A 23,717-nucleotide genomic window follows, 5' to 3' on the forward strand; every position below is an offset into this window, starting at 1 on the left:
GGATCTCTGTGAGTTCGAGGCCAGGCTGGGCTACAGAGTGAGTTCCAGGAGAGGCTGCAAAGCTACACAGAGAAACCCTGTCTTGAAAAACAAAACAAAAAGACAAAACAAAATGTTGATACTTGCCTCTTAAATTGTTTCAAAAACTGATTTAAGCAATCCTCCTATTTACTGTCCTTTATCATGCATATTGGTCAAGATGAGTCAAAAGAGATCCTAGTAAGTGGAAGCTGAGATACTAAACACTCGGGCTGAAACTCGGCACGGGACTACTTGAAGCCGGAGTTGCCTCCTCTGTGAAGTTTCCTCAGCTGAGAAATAATCTAACTCCCCATGCCAAGCCTCCCCGGCCCCTCCACTCAGGCAGGCTAGGAGGTGCCACCCAAACAGCCCACTGTGCTCACAATGCCTCTCGTCGTGGCTCCCCCGCCCACCTTCCCCCCGCCAGCCGAGGCTCCGCCTCCGCGGCGCGCGGCTGGCCCGGAACCCAGCCCAGACCCCGCCCATGCGGAGCCGCCGGCGCCGCCCCCTCCGCGCGCCCGCGTGCCGCAGCCCGCGACGTCCGCCGCCGCGCGCCTCCGCCGCCCCGCGCCGCTGCCGCCGCCGCCGCCGGGCTCGCTGGCTGGCCGGCTGCTGGCGCCGGGCTCCCGCCGGAGGAGAGGACAACCAGCGCCGCCCCCGCCGCTTCGGCCCGGGCCCGGGCGTCGGCCCCGTCCCGGGCCCCGGCCCCGGCTCCGGCTCCGGCTCGGGCCCCGTTCCCGGCCCCGCGTCCAGCCCCGCCATGAAGTGTCACTACGAGGCGCTGGGGGTGCGGCGCGACGCCAGCGAGGAGGAGCTCAAGAAGGCCTATCGGAAGCTGGCCCTCAGGTGGCACCCCGGTAGGTGACCGGCCGGCGGCGGCGGGGCGGGGAAGCCGGGCGGGCCCCCTCCTCACCCTCCCCGCGCCCGCGAGACCCCGGCCGGGCCTGGCGGGCCGCACGCGGTGCGGACGGCGCGGTCCTGCCCACCCCGCGGAGGAGAAGCGGCTCCAGCGGCGGGCATGCCCGCCCCCCCGCCCGCCCGGCCGGACGAGCCTCCGCCCACGGCTGGGGAATGGCTTTTTTTAAACAGGCCTGCTCGCGCCGGGGCTTCAGACTTGCCCGGCTCCCGCAGCCCCGGCCCTGCACTCGGCACGAGTTTCCCACGGCGACTTCTAGTTGGGTGGACTGCCCGGGGCGCACTCCCTGAGGTTCCTTAGGAGTTTGCTTCCCCGGGATGGTTTTTTGTTGCTGTGAAATGGGTTTCTGGTGACTTTTACGGAGTCCGATCTATCTTCCAGACGACGGAACTTAGTAGTCGAGTCCCGTCGTCTTGAGAGTCCCAAGAGGCTTTCCGCCTCGTTTGGTACTGGGAGTTAAAGCCAGCGCCGCGCACCTGCTGGCAAGCGCTCCGCCAGCCAACTACAGCAGCCTGTGTTTTTAAGAAATCATTTTGGGATGGGGTCTCATTCAAAGGCCAAGCCAGCCTTTGAAACTGATTCTTCTGCCTCCCCTTCATGAGTACTTAGGATTACTGTCCCGTGCCACCAGCTGCGGCTGGTTTACCTATTTAATTTTGTTTTGTTTTAATAGTTTCACTTTAGCTTCAAGGTGTTCATCCTAGAGTCTACATAAGGTGGTTATGCACACGTAGATGACTACTAGGTACTAGTAAATAAACCTTACTTGAGTAGTAAGTAGTATATACTTTCTTTAAACAAGCTTAAAATAGAAAAAAAGTATACCATATAATATAAACATACATTTAAACTTAGTTTTTCTCATACGTGTCCGGAAAATGCAAGTCACTTGCACAAATCACATATGTAGATTTTTTAAATGCTAAAACAGGGACCTCAGGGTCTTGTTAGGAAAACATGCCTTACACACATGAAAACTAACTGCTAGTGTGTGAATGGAAAAAAAAAAACAAAGGAAAGGAAATGACTGCTCCTAGGTATGGTGGAGAAGAAAGTTTGTTACAGATAAAAGGGAGAGCATAGTCAGGGCACACATCTGGAGGGTAAGAGTGGACATGACCCTGAGCCACGTGGGGAGAGGGGGAGAGGGGGAGGGGACGGGAGGTGCAGCAGGAAGCCCAAAGGAAGAAAAAAGGGCGGGTAACCAAAATGTCTGGATTATATAGGGAAGGGCAGCCCAGCCTCTGAACTGGGTAGAGGGTGGAGTATGCAAGCCATACCCTGTAACAGGTAGGGCGTGAGGGATGCTGGGAGAATCTGGAGGCTAGGTCTGAGCCGATAATGTTGAAACTTGAGCAAAAGAGTATAATTGCTATTTGGGTTGAGCAACTAGTAAGCACCCGAGTAATGGGACCGGGTTGCCACTGTGTGTTGAGAGGTGCTGAAGTGGCTTCTTGACACAGAGAGGACCTTGGATGGGGCACTGTTTCAGGAAGAGTACTACTGACGGGAAGGCTACAGAATGGTTTGGGGGAAGAGTGAAGGAAAGACGAAGTGCAGAGTGGGAAGGTCTGTAGAGATAGATGGAAGAGGAAACATAGGTATTGGCATGATGACAATAAATGAGACCGTGTGTGTGTGTGTGTGTGTGTGTGTGTGTGTGTGTGTGTGTGTGTGTGCATTGAGAGGACAGAAGTTTTAGCATTGCAGGAAGTCAAAAGAAAGAGCCAAAGTAAATAAACTCAAAGAAAGTGTACAGGTGGTGGAAAAGCATTTTCATAGAGTGAGGGCTAATTATCATTAGAAGCTGAGTTAGGAATTAGAAAGAAATTGGGAGTTCCTTGACTTTTAGAATGGGAAAGGGCAGGACAGAGAATTAATTCTAATGGCAAGTACATATATAATTTTGAAGATAAGATAGTTAATAAAGCATTCTTGGAGCATAGATTGAAATCAAATTGTAGATATTGGGCCTTGGCTATTAGGCTAAGCACTATTATTATTAATTATTTTGCTCGTGTATAGAGTCCTTGCTGGTTTTATTATAATAATGTCTAGGAAGGCACCATGAAGGCAATTGAGGACTGAAGAGGTCTGGAGACAATGGACAGGGATGGGCCCTTGGGGCCAGGGGAGGAGAAAAGTCCTGGTGGAGAGATGATAGAGAGGAAAATTAATGGTGCATTGGACAGTTGAAGGAGGGAAGAAGTAATACTGATGGGCTTGGAAGCCAAACCTGTGAGGAACTGACGGTGGTCTCTTTGGAATATCATGATTCATAGCATCCTAAATACTTTGGATTGGAAATATTTGTATAGGTCTTCTTCCTCAGGAGACACATGATTCAGTATGCTTGCTTTGTTGGGCCACTTAGTCTTTTAGTCAATAAATGTTTGATTTCGTTGTGTGTACAAGGCACTGTGTTAGATATTTGGGGAGCTAAGCCTTGATTTAGAGAAGTAGCCTTCTAAAATTCATCCCATGACTATTCTCTGAGTTCTTTGCCAGGTGAACAAGGCAGGAGAGGTCCCTGCCCTGGTTGAACATAATGTTCTGTGGAGACACAGGAGAGAAAACAGACAGAGTCCTAGTTTGAGTGAAGGGCTGTGTGAGGGCACATTCAAGTGTTGATGAGTCCATGTGCTCACCTGGGCTAGCTTGGTATCTGTGGGTGAGAGAGATGGGAAAAGCCACCTGGGAAGTTTGGCTGTGAAGAAGTAACATCTAGGTGGAGACCATAGAGTGGCAGTGTGCCTATTGGAGGGAGGAGGAGGGAGCCGAAGAGAGAGGCTAGCAGAACCGGCTGAGTGGGGCAGGCAGGGAGGATTGATTATTCACTGTAGGGTAGGAGTTTAGCCTAAGCTTTGATAAACAGCAGGGTGATAAATGCCAGCTTTTCTCTCTGGTTGTAATGGGACGGTGTGCTTCAGGGGGGAGGGCAGCCTGGAGGTGAGGGCAGGAGTACCCAGTGGACTCCCTGAGCAGGATGCCAGCGTTTCAGCGGTTGGGAGGAGTGGTTAGAAGAGAGAACACAGGGATGCAGAAGGATTGGTGGTAGAGATTGTTAGTTAAAAAGTGTAAATCTTGAAGGAATGGTGAGTAAAGGGCAGTGACCAAGCACAGGGCTGCATCACCGCGGGGGTGCCATGGGAGAGCGTGGCAAGAGGAGTGGAGCCCTGCAGAGAAGTGATGCTTTCTCAGAGCAAGGTGTTGCAAGGGGCAGTCCAGCAACATCTTCCAGAGGGCACTGTAAGAAGGGTTAGGAGGTAACAGAAAACCACACAGAATAGTGCAGCCATGGATGCCTGGTAAACCTCAGGTGAGTGGAATACTTCTGTCAAAACGTAGGCTCTCTGACTGCTTGTTTGTTAGAGTCCTGCTGTTAACCTCAGTTTAACAGTCATCTTCTGTAAAACGACAGCCATGTGACAGATAGAAAACATTTAAGAAGAGTTCTGCTTGGCAGTGGTGGCGCACACCTTTAATCCCATCACTCAGGAGGCAGAGGCAGGTGGATCTGTGAGTTCGAGGCCAGCCTGGTCTACAGAGTGAGTTCCAGGGCAGCCAGGACTACACAGAGAAAGCCTGTCTGGAAAATACAAAAACAAAACAACAACAAAACCCCTTTAGCTTTCTGCAAATTTCTTTGGGGAGGGAAAGAATGGGAAGAAGTTGAACAAGGTGCAGTAGTACTGATAAAAAAGACCACATGCACACACCCCTACCTAGCACTGTTCTTGTTTAGGTAAGAAGAATCAGTTGCCAGCTTTTTAAACTTTTAGGTTGTTTAATTTGAATTGCACTATTGTGTCTTGACTATTGCTGTGATAAGATGCCATGACCAAGGCAACTTTACAGAAGAGTTTCTTTTGGGTGTATGGTTTCAGAGGGTTGGTCCATGATGGTGGAGCTGAGGTAGCAAGTGGCAGATGGCTGGAGCAGCAGCTGAGAGCTTACATTTTGATCTCCAAGTAGGAAATTTAGTCATGGAACTCAGAATGGTACTAGTTGTTTGAAACCTCAAAGCTTGCCCCAAGTAACACATCTCCAACAAGGCCACACTTCCTAATCCTTTCCCAACAGTTTCACCAACTGAGACCAAGTATTTAAACTTATGAGCCCAGGGGGGACCCCTTCAGTCAAAACACATGATTGGTAATGCTGCCTGTCTTCAAATGGGTGCACTCTGAGAGGATCAGTATTGTGTTGTGTTACTTTCCATGGAAAGTGAGGCTTATAGAAGTAGAAATTATTTTTAGCTAATATAAGACTAATTTTAGTTCCATAGGATGGAAGAGGCATGGCAAACTGCTATGCTTGGAAAATATCAATGCTAGATATGTGGTAGAAAGCCACTTGGGATCAGATGATGACACATGAGAGGAGACAAGAAGCCCTCATGAGTCATTTAGACAAACAGTAAGGCTGCATGGCTATTTGGAGGGAACACATTGTCATATTTTCTAAAACTCTTAGAAGACAGGTGTTGAGCAGTAGCTTAAAGAACTTGGTGTGTTTCATGTTAGATTCAAATGTTTAATTTTTGAATGTAGTATTCACTTATGACAGAACACAATTACCAAAGCATTAGGGTTTTAAACAACAAAAACAATGTGCAACAATTAATTATGTAGACTCTAAAGGTTCTGAAGCTTAGAATGTGGGCATGACTTGGCTTACAGCTTCTACTAAGGCTGTCCCACCACTGTAGAGAGGACCTGTTTCCAGACTCACGGACATGGTTGTTGGCAGGTCTCTGTTTGTTCCTTCCTGCCTCTCTCTCTGCCGTATTGGTTCCCGAACTGAATCAGGTCCTTGGAGTTGGGAACAAGCATCTTTCCCCATTGAGCCATTTTGATGGCCCATGCATATATTTTTTCCATGACTAAATTTCTGTGACTTATTTTAACAGATAAAAATCTGGATAATGCCGCAGAGGCAGCCGAGCAGTTTAAATTAATTCAAGCTGCATACGACGTGTTGAGCGACCCTCAGGAAAGAGCATGGTGAGCATTGTGTTGTCATTCTCATTCTTCTTCATTTGTTAGCAGGAATTGTCAGTATGGGTGTGTTGGTTTCTTAACAGTTTAGTACACTGGGTGCTTTGGGAGTGTTGTAAGCACCTGCCACTTCTTGGTTACATAAAGTGCAGTCTGTGGGCAGGAAGGAACTTTAGAGAGGATTATTCCAAGTGTCTGCTGTTATCCATAATGAAGTAAGTTTGGTGGTTACATAGCTTTAACTCGGATACCACAACTGGTTTCTCATTGAGAGGGGGTCCTTTAGTGTATGACAGATAGCTGTATTGTTACACAAGAGGGAAGTTTTGTCTTTAGCAGCAATTTTTCATTTAATATAAAAATTATAACACATTTCTATAGAGTACCGAAATAAATTTTATTCTACAAATATAATAAATACTTTCAACAAAGATGAGCTTATAATATAGTTTCATTTTGTAACAAGAACTTATATGTTTGAAGTTCTGAGTTTTCAGCTCAGCTCTTTGCTGCAAATGGTTAGGTTTTGAACTTAGACATAACAGTGAAAAATCCTGCTGTTGAGAAAGTGCTGCTGTGAAAGGCATCTGTTTTAAACATTGTATAACACACTAGCTCTCAAAAGAGAAAGGATAGGAAGGAAATTCTTTTAAACCACATAGAAGATCTTCAACTTTCCTCTGAGCAGGGATTTTGGAGCTTTTTCCTAAAGCCAGATGTCTGCACATGCCTATAGTCCCCTGTCCTCAAGAGTCACTTGGGCTATATAGGGAGAGCCTGCCTCCAAAACCAAAACAAAAGAATTAGTGTTCCTTTTAGAGTGTTGGTATTCTTCCCTCGCTTCCTGTCATTTAGTTCCTATCTAAATTGTAGATTGTCTTCTTGTTCCAAGACTCCCTTAAAGTACCTGCCTGGTGATGCTCCTGTCACCTGGTAATGCTCCTGCCCTCTGGAGCTTGTTCCATTTCATGGCAAGGAACCTGGCCCTGGCAGTAGAAAGGACCTGGGTTTCAATTCTGCTCTTGATGCTTACAGACTTTATGATAATGAACAACCAGTATTTAATATTACTGAGCATCAAATTTCCTGCTGTGTTAAGCAAGGATGATAATAGCAAATACTACTACAGATTTCTTATGAAGAGTAATTGGGGTGTCTGTGTGTGTGTGTGTCTGTGTGCGTGTGTGTGTATGTGTGTGTGTGTGTGTGTGTGTGTGTGTGTGTGTGTGTATCTTAGATGAAGTTTATATAAACATAAATACATTTTTCAGGTAAATATTGGTAAATTCCCAGGTCATAAATGTAAACTTAGTGTATGAACCAGATTATGTTCCATAGTGTCCCATTTAGTAGTTGTCTTTCCTATGGATTTCACTACCTGCTGAGAGACAGTCTAGAATTCCCAGTTGATGGAGGCTAGGACTGTATACAATATTAGAAGTTGTGAACATGGTTTTAATCTTCAGTTTCTGAAAGTCTCCCAAGTCTCTTAGTTTCCAGAGTTCCTTTAAATTGTGCGGTTATGGATTGCATGTGTCGAAACATATATTGTTATTTTGGCTGATTCAGAAAAAGAGTCCTCGTGAACTTTTATGTAATTGTATTTAAAATAAGTTCTTTTTTGTCCAGCTCTTTTCATTTTTAATTCTTTCAGGTATGATAATCATAGAGAGGCCTTACTTAAAGGAGGGCTTGATGGAGAATACCAAGATGACAGTTTGGATTTGCTTCATTATTTCACTGTTACCTGTTACTCTGGTTATGGAGACGATGAAAAGGTAAGATGGGGAACTTGTAATTTCTCATCAAGTGGTTAACTAAAACTCAGATGCAAAGAGAGATCTTAAAATTATAGTAGAAAGTGAAGTGCACATCTGTTCGTGTTGAAGCTGTGGGCACGTGTGATGCAGGGCACTTGAGGCAGCGAAGCAGGGACCTGTACTTCGTCAGCTCTAAATCGAGTCCCGTATTTTCTGGGCTTAGACTCTTTCTGGCTTTGCTTTATTTTGTTGTAGGGTTTCTATGCAGTGTATCGTGACGTCTTTCAGCTGATAGCAAAAGAAGAACTCGAATGTATGTCAGAGGGAGATGTTGAGGACTTTCCAAACTTCGGTGACTCCCAGAGTGACTATGACACGGTAAAAGAAAAATTAGGTTGCATTTGACGGTTAGCTTCCCTCACTAGCCTTCTCCCTCACTTCTCCTGCCGGCCGGGGCTTGCAGATGTCTCACAGTGCCCACTCTGGACCTGTTTTCCCTGTGGTGTGGTCGCTCTGTGGCCAGTGAGACTGCTTCCTTTCTTCCCTAAACTGCCGTGGAGAGTGTCTTATCCTGGAAAGTCTGTTAAGAGAACTGTCTTCTCTAGCAATTAATAATGTTAATGTGTGAGGGTCTAGAGTTGTGGTTTAGTGGTAGAACATTCATCATGCATGCACACAGGCCTTGGCTTCAGTCCCCAGTACTGCAAAAGTTAGCACTCAACAAGTCATCTTAGATACAGGAAAAGAAAGGGAGAAGATGTTTTAATCCTTAATATCTACTGCCTTTTCAAAGAAATTTAAGTTAACATAATTCTACGCATTTTCTGTCACTAGGTGGTACACCCTTTCTACGCTTACTGGCAGAGTTTCTGCACACAAAAGAATTTTGCTTGGAAGGAAGAATATGATACTCGGCAAGCCTCAAACCGCTGGGAAAAACGGGCAATGGAAAAAGAAAACAAAAAAATTCGAGACAAAGCAAGGAAGGAGAAAAATGAACTGGTGCGCCAGCTCGTAGCCTTCATTCGGAAACGAGATAAGAGAGTGCAGGCCCATCGGAAGCTTGTGGAGGAGCAGAACGCAGAGAAGGCGAGGAAGGCGGAAGAGATGCGGAGGCAGCAGAAGCTGAAGCAAGCCAAGTATGCAGTGTGGGACTAGATCCTTTCTGGTGATGTGGGGTCGGGGGGCTGTCTGTAAGGTGGTCAGCATGGTAGAGCAGGTCAGAAGGGAGCCAGCATGATGCTTCCAGGTTAAATTCAATCATCCTCACGCCTACAGCTTATAACAAACAGTTTTCCTTCTTTTTAAATCAAAATTCTAGCACTGGGTAATGTTTCTTTACTTCCTATGTAAACATTTCTGGGATTGGTTACATATTTTCCTTCAGAGGCCCTTTATACTTGAGATCTTTGATTCTACTAAAGTTTGTAAGTAACTAATGTTAATTGAATTCTTATTCTGTATAAGGGTCTGTTTCAAATGCTTTTCTGCTTTCTCTCATTCTTGTGAGGAAATGAGGCATGTAGCTGGTAAGTCACAGCTGGGAATGGGGCTCAAGAACTCTAATCCAGAGCCCTGCTCTTTAAAAAAAAACAAAACAAAAAAAAAAAACTTTTTTTGACTTCTAAAATTTAATTTTGAGCCGAGTGTGGTGACGCACACCTTTAATCCCAGGGAGGTAGAGGCAGGTGGATCTCAAAGCCAGCATGGTCTACAAAGCAAGTCCAGGAAAGCCAGGGTTGTTACACAGAGAAACCCTGTCTTAGAAAACCCCCCAAAAAAAGGAAAGAAAAAATAATTTTGTATGTGTGGGATGGGGCACTCAGTGGAGAGGGCAACTTGCCTGGGCCAGTTCTTCCCTTCTGTTATTCGGACTCCAGATCCCCAGGCTTGGGGGAGTTTGTCCTGCTGCTGAGCCATCTTCAATGCAGAGCCTGCTGTCAGCTGCCATGCAGGGCTGCCTCTTGGTACTTTAGTCATTCCACTTGATTGCAATATTTTGTTGTTGAGTTCTTGTAAAAATTTTGTACCTAGAGTATTTAGGGCTTTTGGTTTTGGGTAGCTTTTTGTTTGTTTTGATTTTTCGAGACAGGGTTTCTCTGTGTAGCCCTGTCTGTCCTGGAACTCATGCTGCAGACCAAGCTGGCTTCAAGTTCAAAGATCCTCCTGCCTCTGCCCGCTGACGGCAAGTGCTGGGATTAAAGGCGTGTGCCACTGCTGCCCAGTATTTTTTTTTAAACACAGATTATTCATTTACTAAAATTCTACCCAAACCCACACATTGTCTTGTACTTTTTTGACACAACACTTAAAGTGACCTGAAGCCTTTGCTGAGCTGCTGGGGTTTGTATTTCAAGTCCTACTACTTAGAGCAGGTAAAACCAGCCAGGTGCTGGTGACTGTGCCCCTGTTCTAGCTGCGTATGCGTGGGAGGTTTGCACTCATTGGCACCATGGGGGAGTTTTAGAGCCCTGCAGAACTGTGCTTTCCAGTGGAAATGAAGCTGTGCTGTGTGTCTAGACTGGCAGAGCAGTACAGAGAGCAGAGCTGGATGACTGTGGCCAATTTGGAAAAGGAGCTCCAGGAGATGGAAGCGAGGTACGAAAAGGAGTTTGGAGATGGATCGGATGAAAATGAAGTGGAAGAACAGGAGCCCAAAGATGGATTGGATGGTAATTTTTCTTGCTCTATGAAGTAGTTTTGGAAAGTAAATGTTAAATTGTGTGTACTTAGATGCCTGCAGTGGCCCAGGTGTCAGACACCAGGGAATGAAAGAGCAGGTGGAAACCTGGTTAGCACCTGACTTCTACTTCATTGGTTCAGTGCCTCAGTTTCAATTTTGTTGTCTTCTATAAGGAACTAGAAATTGGAGGTTTCTTTGTGGCAATTAAAAAACATTTGTTGGCCTGGAGAGATGGTTCAACAGTTAAGAGCACTTACTGCTCTTCAGATGTCCCAGGTTCAATTCCCAGCACTCACATGGCAGCTAACAACTGTCTGTAACTCCAAGATCTGACACCCTCACAAAGACATACATGCAGACAAAACACCAATGCACAGAAAATGAAAATAAATTATTAAAAAAGAAGAACATTTTGTTAAGCAGTATGTGAGTTTTTTCTTTGTTTTTGAGACAGGGTTTCCTTTTGTAGACCTGGTATCTTGGAACTGGATCTGTAGATCCTCTGGTCTCAAACTCAGGGATCTACCTGTTTCTGCCGCTGGAGTGCTAGGATTAAAGACACGCATCACCATGCCCAGCAAGTTTAAATATCTCTCTTAGGACAGTAGTTGCTATGCAGGAATCTCTTTGCTATGTGTCTTATTCCTCCCACTTATGACTTATGGAAGATACTTTTTGAAGTACTAGAATATTTCTTTTCTCTGCTTATATTATTAGGCAGACAAGTGTGTATTTTAAAAGGCAAGGTTTAGCCATTTTGGGGACTACCTGTAATCCTGATTTCCTCATTCCCAGCTCTTCCATCTATGAAGCTGATCTGAATATAGTTTCCTAATTTTACTTATTTATAAACTATAGATTTTCAGGCAAGCAACTCAGATGATAAAATAACAATCTTTTTTTCAAAGTGATTAAGATATGAATGGTTTATTAATGAGTCAAGTTTGTATGTATTTTGAAAAATACATAGCACTCTATAAATGTGAAATGATCTAATTATATTACTATTATAAAGTCCTTTTACACATAAGACCTTGCTTGGTCTTCAGAAAATACTCCTTCAATGGAGGTTGTGCTAATAGAATTATCTTCATTTAACTGGTAAAAAAAAGTAGGAGTCTGCAGTTGTGAGATATGCCTGAGAACATATGAGCACTTAAAAATCCAGATGTCTTTGCTTTAAAGCCAGAATTTTAGTTAACTGTTTGTTGGATTAAGGATGATTACATGCATGGGAAATGTTGGAAGTACATATGCAATTAAAAAAATCGCATTACATATAGTGGCCCTACCTTATTCTGCATTTTACTTTTGCACTTTGAGTGACTTTCAGTCAACTGTGGTCTGAAATGGTAAATGGAATAATTCAGGAATATCTCCTCTACATTTTAAATTGTGCCTTGGTTTGTGGGTAATGAAATCTTGCACTGTCCCAATCTCTCTGTGCAGAGTATCTATATAGTATATACCTTCCTAGTCACTGAGTACCTCTTAATCACTTACTAGCCAAGTAGATAGCAGATTAGTTGTGAAGGTTTCGTAGTACTTGTGGTCAAATAACCTTGATGTAATGATGACCCCAAAACATGAAACTATGGATGCTGACATGGAATATGCCAAAGAGAAGCCATTGAGTGCTTAAATAGAAGATGAAAGTTCTGGAGGTAAAAAGAAAGGGGAAAGATCATAGGCTGTCGTTGCCATATGGTGTCCAGGAAACTGAAGGAAAGCCATGCCTATTTTGCTGTCAGGCTTGAAACTATAGAGCTGTAGCTTTATATGCGTTGTATAAGTATGGAGTTGAAATGGAAGGGCATTAATTTATCTGGTTCTGTGCTGTCCAAGGTTTCAGGCATCCTCGGTTAGGGATCTGCTGAAGTTAGCATTGACCATAGGACAACACATAGGTTGTGTTTTGGCTGTTAATTGATTTCAGTCAGAATGTCTTTCAGAATCATAGTGCTATCTGCAAAGAACCACAATGTGGACTATGAGACACTTTGGGATCGTTATTGATATAAAAACAAATCCCAAATAGCAGTCATTTTACTTATTTCTTTAAAAGTAGATAATAAGAAATATGTAGAGAATTTCATTTAAAGTTTTAGTCATTTAGGTCTTATATACTGTATTGATAGGAGTCATTTTGTTGTAATAAGCCTCAGATTATGAAAAAGGTCTGTAAGAACAGTGCTAAACTTTACATGTAATAAGCTGTTTATGACTTTGTTGGTAATGAGAGAGTTCTATAAACTAAGCTTAAGCATGTTAGCTCACAGTTTGAAAGTATGTTTGTAGCAAATCTTTCTGAAGATGAAAAGAGCCTCATGGGAAAGGCATTGCAGTGTTACTTCATGTTTTTGCCATGACTCACGGTTAGGGCTTTAAGGATTTTCTGAGTCTTCTGAACAAATTCAAGAAAAGAACCTGAAGGATGAGGTGATTAATTTGAATTCTTCCTTTAATAAACACAGCAGTGCTCGAAAGGGACAACTCAAATCCCAATAGCATTTTCTTGTAAAGAAATACCAATTTTTATTTCAAAGTTGTGTGGATCTTGAGTCCCTCACTAAGGTTGCATGCTTTGTTAACATTTTAGGTTCTTATCATTCTTATCATAGTCTGTTATTCCACAGGTAAAGACAGCGATGAGGCTGAGGAGCCTGAGCTTTATGATGACCTTTACTGCCCAGCTTGTGACAAATCCTTCAAGACAGAAAAGGCGTAAGTGTCCATCTTTGAACTCGCCTTTTGTTTTGAGGCACGGTATAACACTTAGTAAGTGCTCAGGGGAATATGGTTGGCACATTTTGGTCACCAGTATCTCTTCCTCTGGGGTTCTTGTTTGGTACAGTAAGAAGAGGCATTTGTGCAGTTAAGCCTGCTGTACCCATTAACATAGCCAATATTCCTGTGTGCTATTTCCAGAAAGTCAGCTGTGACATCATGGTTGGCACAGGTGAGGAAATGAGACCAAATCTAGTCGTCTCTGCACTGGTGAGCGACTTCCCACAGTCACACTCCCGGCAGCTTGTTGCTGTCAGCCTCAGCAGTTTAGAGTTGTCCTGCAAAGAGTGTGTTTGCTCAGGTGGAAGTGCGTCATCGTGTGGAGACATTGTACAGGCAGGAAGAGCATGGGAGACAACCAAGAACTGAATTAGCAGGGGATGAAGCAGAGCATGTGTATCCAGAAGAGAGTGGGGTCTGGGCCTCATAGAGAAGCACTAGATAACCCTCGGGAGGGTGCCCAGGAGTCAGAGAAGCAGCAGAGATAGAAACAAGACAAAAAGCTATAGTCAGAGAGATATAAAATTTTATTTTGGAAATATACCTAAGGAAAAGTTACAGGAGTAGCATATGGTACACTCCTTAGCTCATTGCTTACACACTGTTCATTTGCATGTACGTAGCCATGTAAACATGCACAAGCATATACAAAGCTTTTTTCCTGAATAATTTGAAAATTACGTATTTAATGCTTCTTTGCATCTAAATATCTCTATATACAGTTCTTCAATAACAAGATAGTTTGAAATGATTTCCTAAATTGTTCTAGTATAATAAAGATTCTGGGAGTCAGAAATTGAGATAAAGACCTGATCAATCCAGGGACCAGCTGAGAGTCAATTGGCTGGCCCTCTCTTCATGTTTCTCCTGATCCACCAGCACTGCAGATCCCCCCACCTCCAATCCCTTTTCTCTCGTTCTGTCCCTCTCTAGCAGACCTCCTCAGTCATCCAGTAACTCTATGGCTGATCCAGGTCAGCCAACTGCTGATTCAAGATGGCTTTATTGGCACAGTGGAATGGCCATGTGAACAATTGTCCCGCAACATATGTTGTCACTTTAAGAGATTATAACATTGATATGATACTCTTATCTAATTTATTGTTCATATTGTAGTTTCGTCAATGTATTCTTTATTTGTATATTTCCACACATTAGTACAGAATCCATTCTGGGACCTTATGATGAGTTTGTATATTTAGCCTTTTTTAATCTGGACAGTATACTAGTCCTTTAAACAACTTTTTAAAAAGTGTATCTCTTTCTGGGTTTGTCCCTTTTTTTATGATTTAAGGTCAGGTGTGCATCCACATACAGGCTACTGCATAGCTGTGTTGTGTTTTCTGTGGGTCCCATGTCTTCTTAGTGATGCTGAGCATCGATCACTCAACCTAAGTATTACCCAGTTTTTGTGCTATAGTGTTAGAATTTCTTTTGCAATGAATTTTCCTCGAAAGCATTAAACATTTATTTAATGATCATTCTATAAAATCTTAAATGTTCCATAGTCCTGAAATTTTTGAGTGTACACATAATACCCCATGTTGGAAAACTCAGAACCTGACCTACTGTGAGAATTAGTCAACATATAGTGTATTTACAATATTGCACAAAGTGACTTTCTGAGGCATATGTGAAACATGAATGCATTTTGTGCTGAGGATTGGATACCAGCTCCAAAATACCTTATTGCATTTGAATAAATAGTCCAAAATTTGACATCTAAGCCACTGTGGTAGCAGGCATTTTGGAAAAGGGAAACACACCTGTATCGGTCTTTATATTGGAGGCTGAATGATGCTTTTCTGTTCCTCTTGCATTTACCAGTCAGTTTCTGGGCCTCTCTGTTAAGCAGTACCCTTCTCTTTCCCCATTTATTTCTCTGTTGTAGAATTTTATATATACGGTTTTTGTTTTGTTTTGTTTTCGAGACAAGGTTTCTCTGTATAACAGCTCTGGTTGTCCTGGAACTTGCTCTGTAGACCAGGCTGGCCTCAAACGCACAGAGATCCACCTGCCTCTGCCTCCCAAGTGCTGGGATTAAAGTTGTGTGCCACCACACCTGGTAACGTGGTTACCATTTTGAGTATTTATTTTCTAACTCAAGAGACCTTGATTTCTCCAGGGGATTTTGGTCTAAGGAGAATTTTAGTGGGAAGGAACAGTAACAACTAAAACAAGGAATCAAAAAATCTAAACAGAACATGAATTAGTGACACAGTTTGCTGCTTTGGGTTTTATTACTGTTTCTGTGGTACTGAAGATCAAACCCAAGGGCTCTCTGCATTTGGTCAGCCACTGTGCCATGAGCTGTATCCTGAGACTTGTTTCCATCTTGACAGTTTAATGTTAGCCCTGGTGTGTGGATATTTGGGATACCTGCCTGAACCCACATTTAAGTAGTAAGAAAGAGGTGAGAATATGCTGTTGAAAAAGCAAAAGGAACTGAACTTGTTCTTCAAGGCTCAACACCACCTCTTCTCTAGACCCCATCCTCCTCCTGCAGTTAGGATGTCTTCTAGTTTCCAGAGGTTTCTAGAAGCCTGGAGAATGGCCAGGGACATAACCTGGCAAAGACTTCAGTTTTGAGAATTAAAAAAAATCAAAATAAAAAGTAGAGGATTTGGCAAGAAAATACATGTAAGTAAAAAGGAACTAATGAGAGGAATTGGGAAGAAACAGTTGCTTCATGGTCTAGCCGGGTTGGTGATTCCTGGCAATGCCCAGAGACTTCTGTTACTCTGTATACAGTCATGCAGCTGGCAGGTCCAGGGGTTGCAGTCTTCCTGCAGTGTGATAACTGTACTCTTACAGCCACTCATGTCAGATTGTCCTTTCAGCATGAAGAATCATGAGAAGTCAAAGAAGCATCGAGAAATGGTCGCATTGTTAAAGCAGCAGTTGGAGGAAGAGGAAGAACATTTTTCAGGAGCTCAAATGGATGACAATTTGTTGAATGCCAATTCTGAGGAAGAAATGGAAGATTTACCAAAGCAAAAGTAATTCACAGTATTAAATTCCACTGACACTTTTGTCACATTAAAGATGGTATTAAAGTGTGTTTTCTTCCAAGGAAGTTGTTACCTACTATTGTCTGTATCTCCTCCAGTTAACAGGAACGTTGGAGTGTTAAAAATGGGTGGAGACCTGTTTTGATATCTGTTTGATATTTTTATAGACTATGTAATGACTGTAGTGAAAGCATTTTCCTTCTTATGCAGTTGGCATGCTAATTACTCTGTTTGTCCAGTGTTCTCTGGACAAATAATAATGTGAGCATTTTCCTGTCATTTTAATGCTTTATGATATTACACGTTTTTAGTACTTCTTTACCATTCTGTTTCAGTGTTTTTTATTTTTACTTAGTAAATCGTCACAAAGTCAGATACTTTACATTTTGATTTTTTATTTGCTCTTAGGCTTTCTAAAAAACAGAAGAAAAAGAAACAGAAATCAGCTCAGGTATGTGGAAAGGTTTTATTATATATCTTAACTCCTACAATAAATACATTATAAATAAAATAATACCCATTGTAGATTTGAAGTGTACTTTCTTGTTCAATATACTCTCTATTAAGAGCTTCACTATTATCTTACGTTGGTTGTAAAATTATTTTATTGTCTGTGTGTCTGTGATGTGTGTCCATGTGTGCATAGGGATGTGTGTGTGCCTTTCCACAACACATTTAGGTGCCAGAGGCAGTTGTTGGGTATCTCCTCCTATCACTTTCTGCCTCGTTCCTTTGAGGCAGAGTCTCTCACTGAACCTGAAGCTGTGTTTTTCAACTAGGTTGGAAGCCAGCGAGTCCTTGGGGTCCTCATTGCCATCTCTACAGTGCTGGGATTACAAAGTGCATATGAGACAGTATCCATCTTATTCTCTGGGTGCTGGGGTGCAAACTCAGGTCCTTGTGGTGGTGCAAGATAACAATTAAAATATGGACATAGGAAAATTTGGGTTTTGGTTATTGTATATGCAAATTTAATCTTTATCATGGAAAGTTTTAATCTTTGATTTTAAAGAATAATTTTGCTGTGTAATAGTCTCATTCAAATGGATCAAAGACCCAAATGTTAGATTGAAATGTGGACCTTTCTGAGAGAAATGAGGCAAAGACTCATCTACCTGCCACTTATTTCAGTTAGTTCAGAAGGAAAACCTTTGTGGTGAGGGAGAGTACACGTGAGTGTGAGTCTTCAGACTTGGTGAGTTGTCACTCAGAAGAAAGCAGAGTTGCCCTTAGTAAAGGACTGTTTACCAGAAACCTTCAGTGATGAGTCTTCTTATTGCTTATTATCCTGACTGTAAAAGTAATGTTTCTCATAGTAATTAAGAAATAATATAGTATAAATATCATCTTGAATTCTATATAGAGTACTTACTATTGAATCAAATTGTGACTTGGCTGTATATGTAATTTTCCCCTTTCATTTTTGTTAATATTCTTTTTTTTACATTATTGAATGGTATCACTAGAAATTTAGATTAAATTTATTCTCATATTCACCTATTCACTTATAGTTTCTCTAATATGTATTATGAGCATCTAGCAATTTGTAAATTTTTATGATGCAGCATTTTCTTTATCAAGCTGGCCTTGAACTATGTAGTCTAAACTGGCCTTAAACTCATTGGCCCTTGGCTTTGCTCTTCTAAGTGCTGGGATTATAGACAAGTCCTACTGTGTCTGGCCTCAGGGCATCTTCACTGCTTCTTTTGTATTTCTGGAGCTCTACTTCTATGAGTGTGGGGCATCATTACGTTATTAGAAGTTTTGGAGACATAACACAGCCTATTTTTATATAGGGGCTCTGGAGATATTTTAGTTGGTAGAGTACTGCACAGTATGAAGACCTGGGTTTGTGTCCCCAACACCAACATTAATTTAAAAAAAAGACAAGCTTGGTTGTGTTTATCTGTAATCTGTACTGGGAAGGCAGAGACAAGTAGTTCCCTGGAGCTAGCTGGTAAGCCAGCCTAGGCCATCAGTGAGCATCAGGTTCAGAGAGAAACCCTGTCACAGAAAGATAGAGGGCAATAGTGGAAGACACTTGACATCTGCTTCTGGCCTCCACATGTGTAGATGTATGCATGTGAAGCCATTACTATTAGATTGATTGGTTTAATAATGGCATATATGTTCTCTAGAATTATGATAACAATTTCAATGAAAATGGAACTGAAGAAGGAGTAAAGGTTGATTTAGAAGATACTAACTTAAATGAAGACAATGCCAAAGAATTAGAAAATAGGCCCCAAGAAAATGTCTGTATCACAGAGACCACAGAAGTCTGTGAGGATCCAAAGAGTGAAGCTAAAAGGTAAGGCAAAGTTGCCTGTTATTTCCTGACTCCTGAGTAATTAATGGTAAGCTCATCAAGGGTAGATTAAACAGAACCTCCTCCCTCTGCCTAAGTTACATGTAAGCCGCAGGTATGTGTACACATTCACACAGACACAAACATATATCTATTAGGTATCACTGTGGTAACTAACATCAGTACCTCTGTAGTAATAATATTTCTGTCTTAACTATCACTATGGTAACAGTATCACTGTGGTAACAGTCTCAACTGTAGTACCATCAGTATCACTGTGGTAACAGTCATGCTGCTGTAGTAACAATAATTTTACTGTGGTAGCAACAGCATAACTGTGGTTCAGTTCTGGAAATTCTTACTTTGCCCTTGTCAGTCCTGTGGGAATAGGGCTACTTCTGAGTCTGTTTCCCTATCCCACTTCATTAGATTGGCACTAGGTAAATCGTCATGCCCTGTCTAGCCTCAGGATGTCAGATCATAGCTCATCATCATGGTGACTTCCTGCTCAAAGAAGCTCTGGTGTGCTAGAGGAAGGGTCTAGTTCCATGGGCCTATTCCATAATGATCCTGTGGGCTACTCAGTGGACTTGAGGACTAGGTCAGAGGTGGCGCAATAGGCCCCTGAACTCTTCCTATGTCTACTAAGTGTTTTTTACTTTCCATGTGATTTCTATATGAATAGTCACTTGAGAATGATAAAGAATTCTTTGATTTGGGCAACCACTGATTAAAGTCCAGTTTTCTCATTTTACTGATGTGAGAAAAGGACTCAGAGATTTCAGCTGATTTCTTTCTTAACTGAAGAGTGGCAGGGCTGAGACATCATCACCCCACCTAACCCTCAAGCTGATTTCTCAGCAGTGGCTTTGGTTTAGCCCGTCATTGCTTCTCCTGTGGTGAGAAGTGCTTCTCTTCTGCCAGTTCCTTAGCAGTTAAGAAATCACTTGGATTCTCTGAGTTCTTACCGATACAGTTCAAGCTGGTGCCAAACTTGGAATCCTCCTGCCTCAGCCACCCACATACCTTTTTTTTTTTTAATGAAGCACATCATGCCTACCTGTAATGAGTTCTTATCAATACAGCTCAAGCTGGTGCCAAACTTGGAATCCTCCTGCCTCAGCTACCCACATACCTTTTTTTTTTTAATGAAGCACATCATGCCTGCCTGTAATCGTAGCACATATAACATGACAGAGAGCACATTAGAGCTCACAGAGGAAGGAGACTGATAGAGGAATGTTCTGGGTTCAAGCAGAGTAAGAGGAACCCGACCTGGCTAGTGTTCTGATTTTTGGTTTAAAGAGTACTGGGAGAACACACTAGATTAGCAGAAGGACATTACTTTTTACTATTAATTTCTTTGTTAGCATATAAAATAATGGGTTTCTTTTATGACATTTTCACACTTTTTACTTTTCTTGTAGTCACCCCAGATGCTACTTTTAATAAAAGTAAATTTTTTACTATCTAATGAATTAATTTTGTGGAAATACATTATGATGTTTTTATTCTCATTTCACTGTGGAACTCTTGAAATGTTTGACACAGACTAGATCAGGTTCAGGAAATTGTTAGTTAGGCATGGTAGCTAATACTAGTAATCCTAGCCTTCAGGACCTTGTTTGTTGGTTTTGTTTTTTCGGTTTTTCGAGACAGGGTTTCTCTGTGTAGTTTTGCACCTTTCCTGGAACTCACTTTGTAGACCAGGCTGGCCTCGAACTCACAGAGATCCTCCTGCCTCTGCCTCCCGAGTGCTGGGATTAAAGGTGTGCGCCACCACCGCCTGGCAGCCTTCAGGAGCTTGAGGTGGAAGGACTGCCACTAATTTGAGGCCAGCCTGGCCCACATAATGAGCTCTGGGATAGCCTCAGTATAGCACTGGTTTTCCAGGGAGTGTGACATGTTTTTCTTTTTAATAAAAAAAGTATGTGAATATTCAAGAATGTTTTAGGGGTATTCTTTAACTTTTATTTCAAGTAAATTTTTTAGTTTTGTGCCAAATTTTATTTTTATCTCTTAAGTTTTTAAAAATTCTTTGTTGACATATGAAAATTAACTAAATTAGACATTAAAATGAATAAACCAGTTTGACTCATACATTTTATCTTTTGAGTATTTTTGGAAGTAGATGACAACTAGAAAGGATTCTTACTTTTATATTATACCAAATAATTTTTTTTCCCAGTGTTCCTAAATCCAAAGGAAAGAAAACCAAAGATGGGAAAAAATCTGTCAAAGTACCAGCTGAACCACCAACAGTGGTAGGTCAATCTTCACCTTTACCTCTCTGTAGTGAACCTTGTTTGTGTCTGAAAGATGTTAGTGTATATTGAATGAGCTGTTCAAGGATGAACTAGAATTTGTGTGTAATTCTGTCTCTCTACATAGTTATAAGTATAACCTATATAAAATATATATTCTGTATATTCTGCTCTCATGTCTTTTTACTCTAAAAAGAAGCACATTGGAAATACTAGGAACTGGCAGAGTTACTATTTCATTTTCCATGACTAAGCCAAGACCTTGGTGATAAGAATAGGCCTGTTAAGTTGTAAAGCACAGACTTCTAGTCCTCAGAGTAAAAGCCATTGGATTCTCAGGGCCTCCACACTGATAGTGCTTGTTGATTTGCCTTCTGAGAACATCCGCCTTTGTTGGTAGCTGTCAGTTTTGTTAAACATCCTTATTTTGCATTTCTCCGATGTTTAACCTTGACATTAAAACATACAACACTTTTATCAGCCTACCACTTGCTATAACCTGTGTTTACCTTCTTCTCAGAGTGACGTCCTCATCAGCTGTGCAACCTGCCATAGTGAGTTTCCATCCCGGAATAAACTGTTTGATCATCTAAAGGCTACGGGTCATGCAAGAGCAGCTTCAGCAGCAACATCTTTAAACAGTGTAACAAGTGGTCGAAACAAGAAAGAGAAGCGTAAAACCAGATAGGAATTCTGCCAGTTCTTTCTTTCTCTCTTCCTTTTAACTGTCTCTAGATTTTGAAACCAAAAACTGAACTGAAATAATCTAGAGTTAAAATTTCAGTGATCTGCAATTTACTGCATTGTGGAAGATTATTTTTATCTTAAAAAGACATTTTTGTTTAATATATATATATTTTTAAACATTTCACTAGTGATTGAATTCTACTTTTGCCATCTGAATTCACTTGAATGTTTCATGACAGGTAAATATTATAAATGTGTATCTTGATTTCTCATGTGAAGAGAAATGTACAGGGAAAATTAAATTATTTTGACACATACATGTGCCCCTTCGGCTTCAGTGTTTAATTCTGAAATGGTTTTCATTTCCTTACTATTGTTTTATTTTTGTCATGCTCCCTGATTTCTCAAAAACTCATAATTTCACACTTGATACCATGACTCCAGTTCTCATTATAAATTTACTTTTAAATAATCAGTGGTGGATCCCCATGTTATTTTTTCCCCTAGGAACAGTGACAGGATAGAGCTAACTGGACACACATGGCTCGCTTAAAGAACAGTGTCTCTGATGTAGCTGTGCTGCCTTAGTTTGTTATACTGGTAATAATCAAAGGTATCTGTTGTTGTCTTCTTTGAATTGTGGGGGTGCAGGCTGTTTAGTTTACCTGCAGCCCCTTACACGGTGACAGCTGTGAAGTACAGTGCAACAGCAGGGTTAATGACTCTTCATGGGCCCCACCCCCACCCCCACCCACACACACTGTTTTCAAAAGTTGGGGTTGTTTTTGTTCTCTTAGTCCTTTAAAAACAACAAAACCCAACAACAAAAACATGTAGGTTCTTGCTATGTAGCTCTGATTAGTCCTGAACTCAGAATCCTACTACTTCAGTCTTCCAAGTGCTAGAAGTTGAAGCTTATGCTACCCTGCTTAGTTAAAATATATATAGATTTCTGTGTGTGTGTGTGTGTGTGTGTGTGTGTGTGTGTCTGTGTGTGTGTGTCTTTGGAGACATGATCTCACTGTGTAGCTTTGACTGGCCCAGAACGTGCTGATATAGATGTGAGTAGCCTCCAGCTCACAGATCCATGTTCCTCGGCCTCCCATGTGCTAACATGAAGTGCCATCACATCTAGCCAAACAATTTTCCTAATGAAATAGTTTTAGAGAGGGGTGATTCTTAAAGAAATACTTATTCTGTAGCAATGGTGAATATTCAATACAGAGAATCATTATAGCTGTGTGTGATCTGTGTCTAGAGAAGTACAAGGTTAGATGAAATAGGAGTTCTTACAGTTGCTGTTGAGAGGAACTTTAAGCTCATTAGCTTGAAATGTGTGCTTTTTAGTCAATGGAAGTGTTTCTGTTTTATCTTCAAGTTCTCAAATGAGTGTCACTTCATTCATAGGTAAGGTTTAAAATACCTAGAGTCCTCGGGGTTGGGGATTTAGCTCAGTGGTGACCCTGGGTTTGGTCCTCAGCTCTAAAAAAGAAAAAAAGACAAAAAAAAAAAATACCTAGAGTCCTCAATGACAAGGACTTTTCTAATAGCATTTTAGAGGAAAATGCATCGGTGATCTTCGTCATTCTGATTACACTTAGAACTGCGCCATTAGGAAAATGGATAAAATATATAAACAAAATGCTTGGATAGTTAAATTTGAAAAGACCATTGTCTCTTAATGTGACAGTTATTTTGTGCTTTCAGATGAGCAAAAGGTAAAACTCTCACGAAATACCAAGTATTGAATGTTGAGAAATGGGAACATACTTCTTTAAAAGTCAAAGGTATTCAATTAGGTGATGTCTAAGGAAGTTGATTGTATGCAGCATTATGACCAAAGAGTTCTGTGTGTGTTTTTTATACTTACACAAAGTGTGCAAGGGCACTCACCGCTGGATTGTTTGTACTTAGGAGTAATAATAACTTAGATGCCATGAACAAGAAGCTGGGGGAAAATGTGGCCTACTCACAAGATGGCAAATGACTGAGTGTTAAGAGTAAATGCACCTGATAGTCTTCTATGGATAGTGAGCTCTGGAAAAAAAGAGTGAAACTAATTTGTCAGGATGATATGTATACCCCATGCACAGTTTTTACAGTGCTGTGCTGGTTGCTCTTTATGCAATAACCAGTTTCTCACCAGTACAAAAAAGACATTCAGGAACATGATTCCCTCCGTAAGTGAAAGGAAGGAATGGACGGGGCAGGCTGTCAGAAGGACATCTGAGTCCTTTAATCTGAAAGAACTGTGAGCATTTGCTTATTCTGAATGTTGGC

At 41.7% G+C, this 23,717-nt stretch overlaps 1 protein-coding gene across 1 annotated transcript; it reads left to right on the top strand.

The window, feature by feature from the left end:
* The first annotated feature begins 705 nt into the window (after positions 1-705).
* On the top strand, positions 706-21,754 carry Dnajc21 (DnaJ heat shock protein family (Hsp40) member C21). Its single transcript, XM_059276380.1, has 12 exons — positions 706-878; positions 5,850-5,943; positions 7,592-7,715; positions 7,953-8,075; positions 8,532-8,836; positions 10,218-10,369; positions 13,017-13,104; positions 16,008-16,166; positions 16,587-16,629; positions 18,317-18,489; positions 20,675-20,750; positions 21,271-21,754. The coding sequence occupies exons 1-12, from the start codon at positions 782-784 to the stop codon at positions 21,436-21,438; spliced, it is 1,602 nt and encodes a 533-aa protein (XP_059132363.1). The 5' UTR covers positions 706-781; the 3' UTR covers positions 21,439-21,754.
* Positions 21,755-23,717: the final 1,963 nt, after the last annotated feature.

Source organism: Peromyscus eremicus, chromosome 11 (genome assembly GCF_949786415.1).
Source record: "Peromyscus eremicus chromosome 11, PerEre_H2_v1, whole genome shotgun sequence".
Classification (NCBI taxonomy): Eukaryota; Metazoa; Chordata; class Mammalia; order Rodentia; family Cricetidae; genus Peromyscus; species Peromyscus eremicus.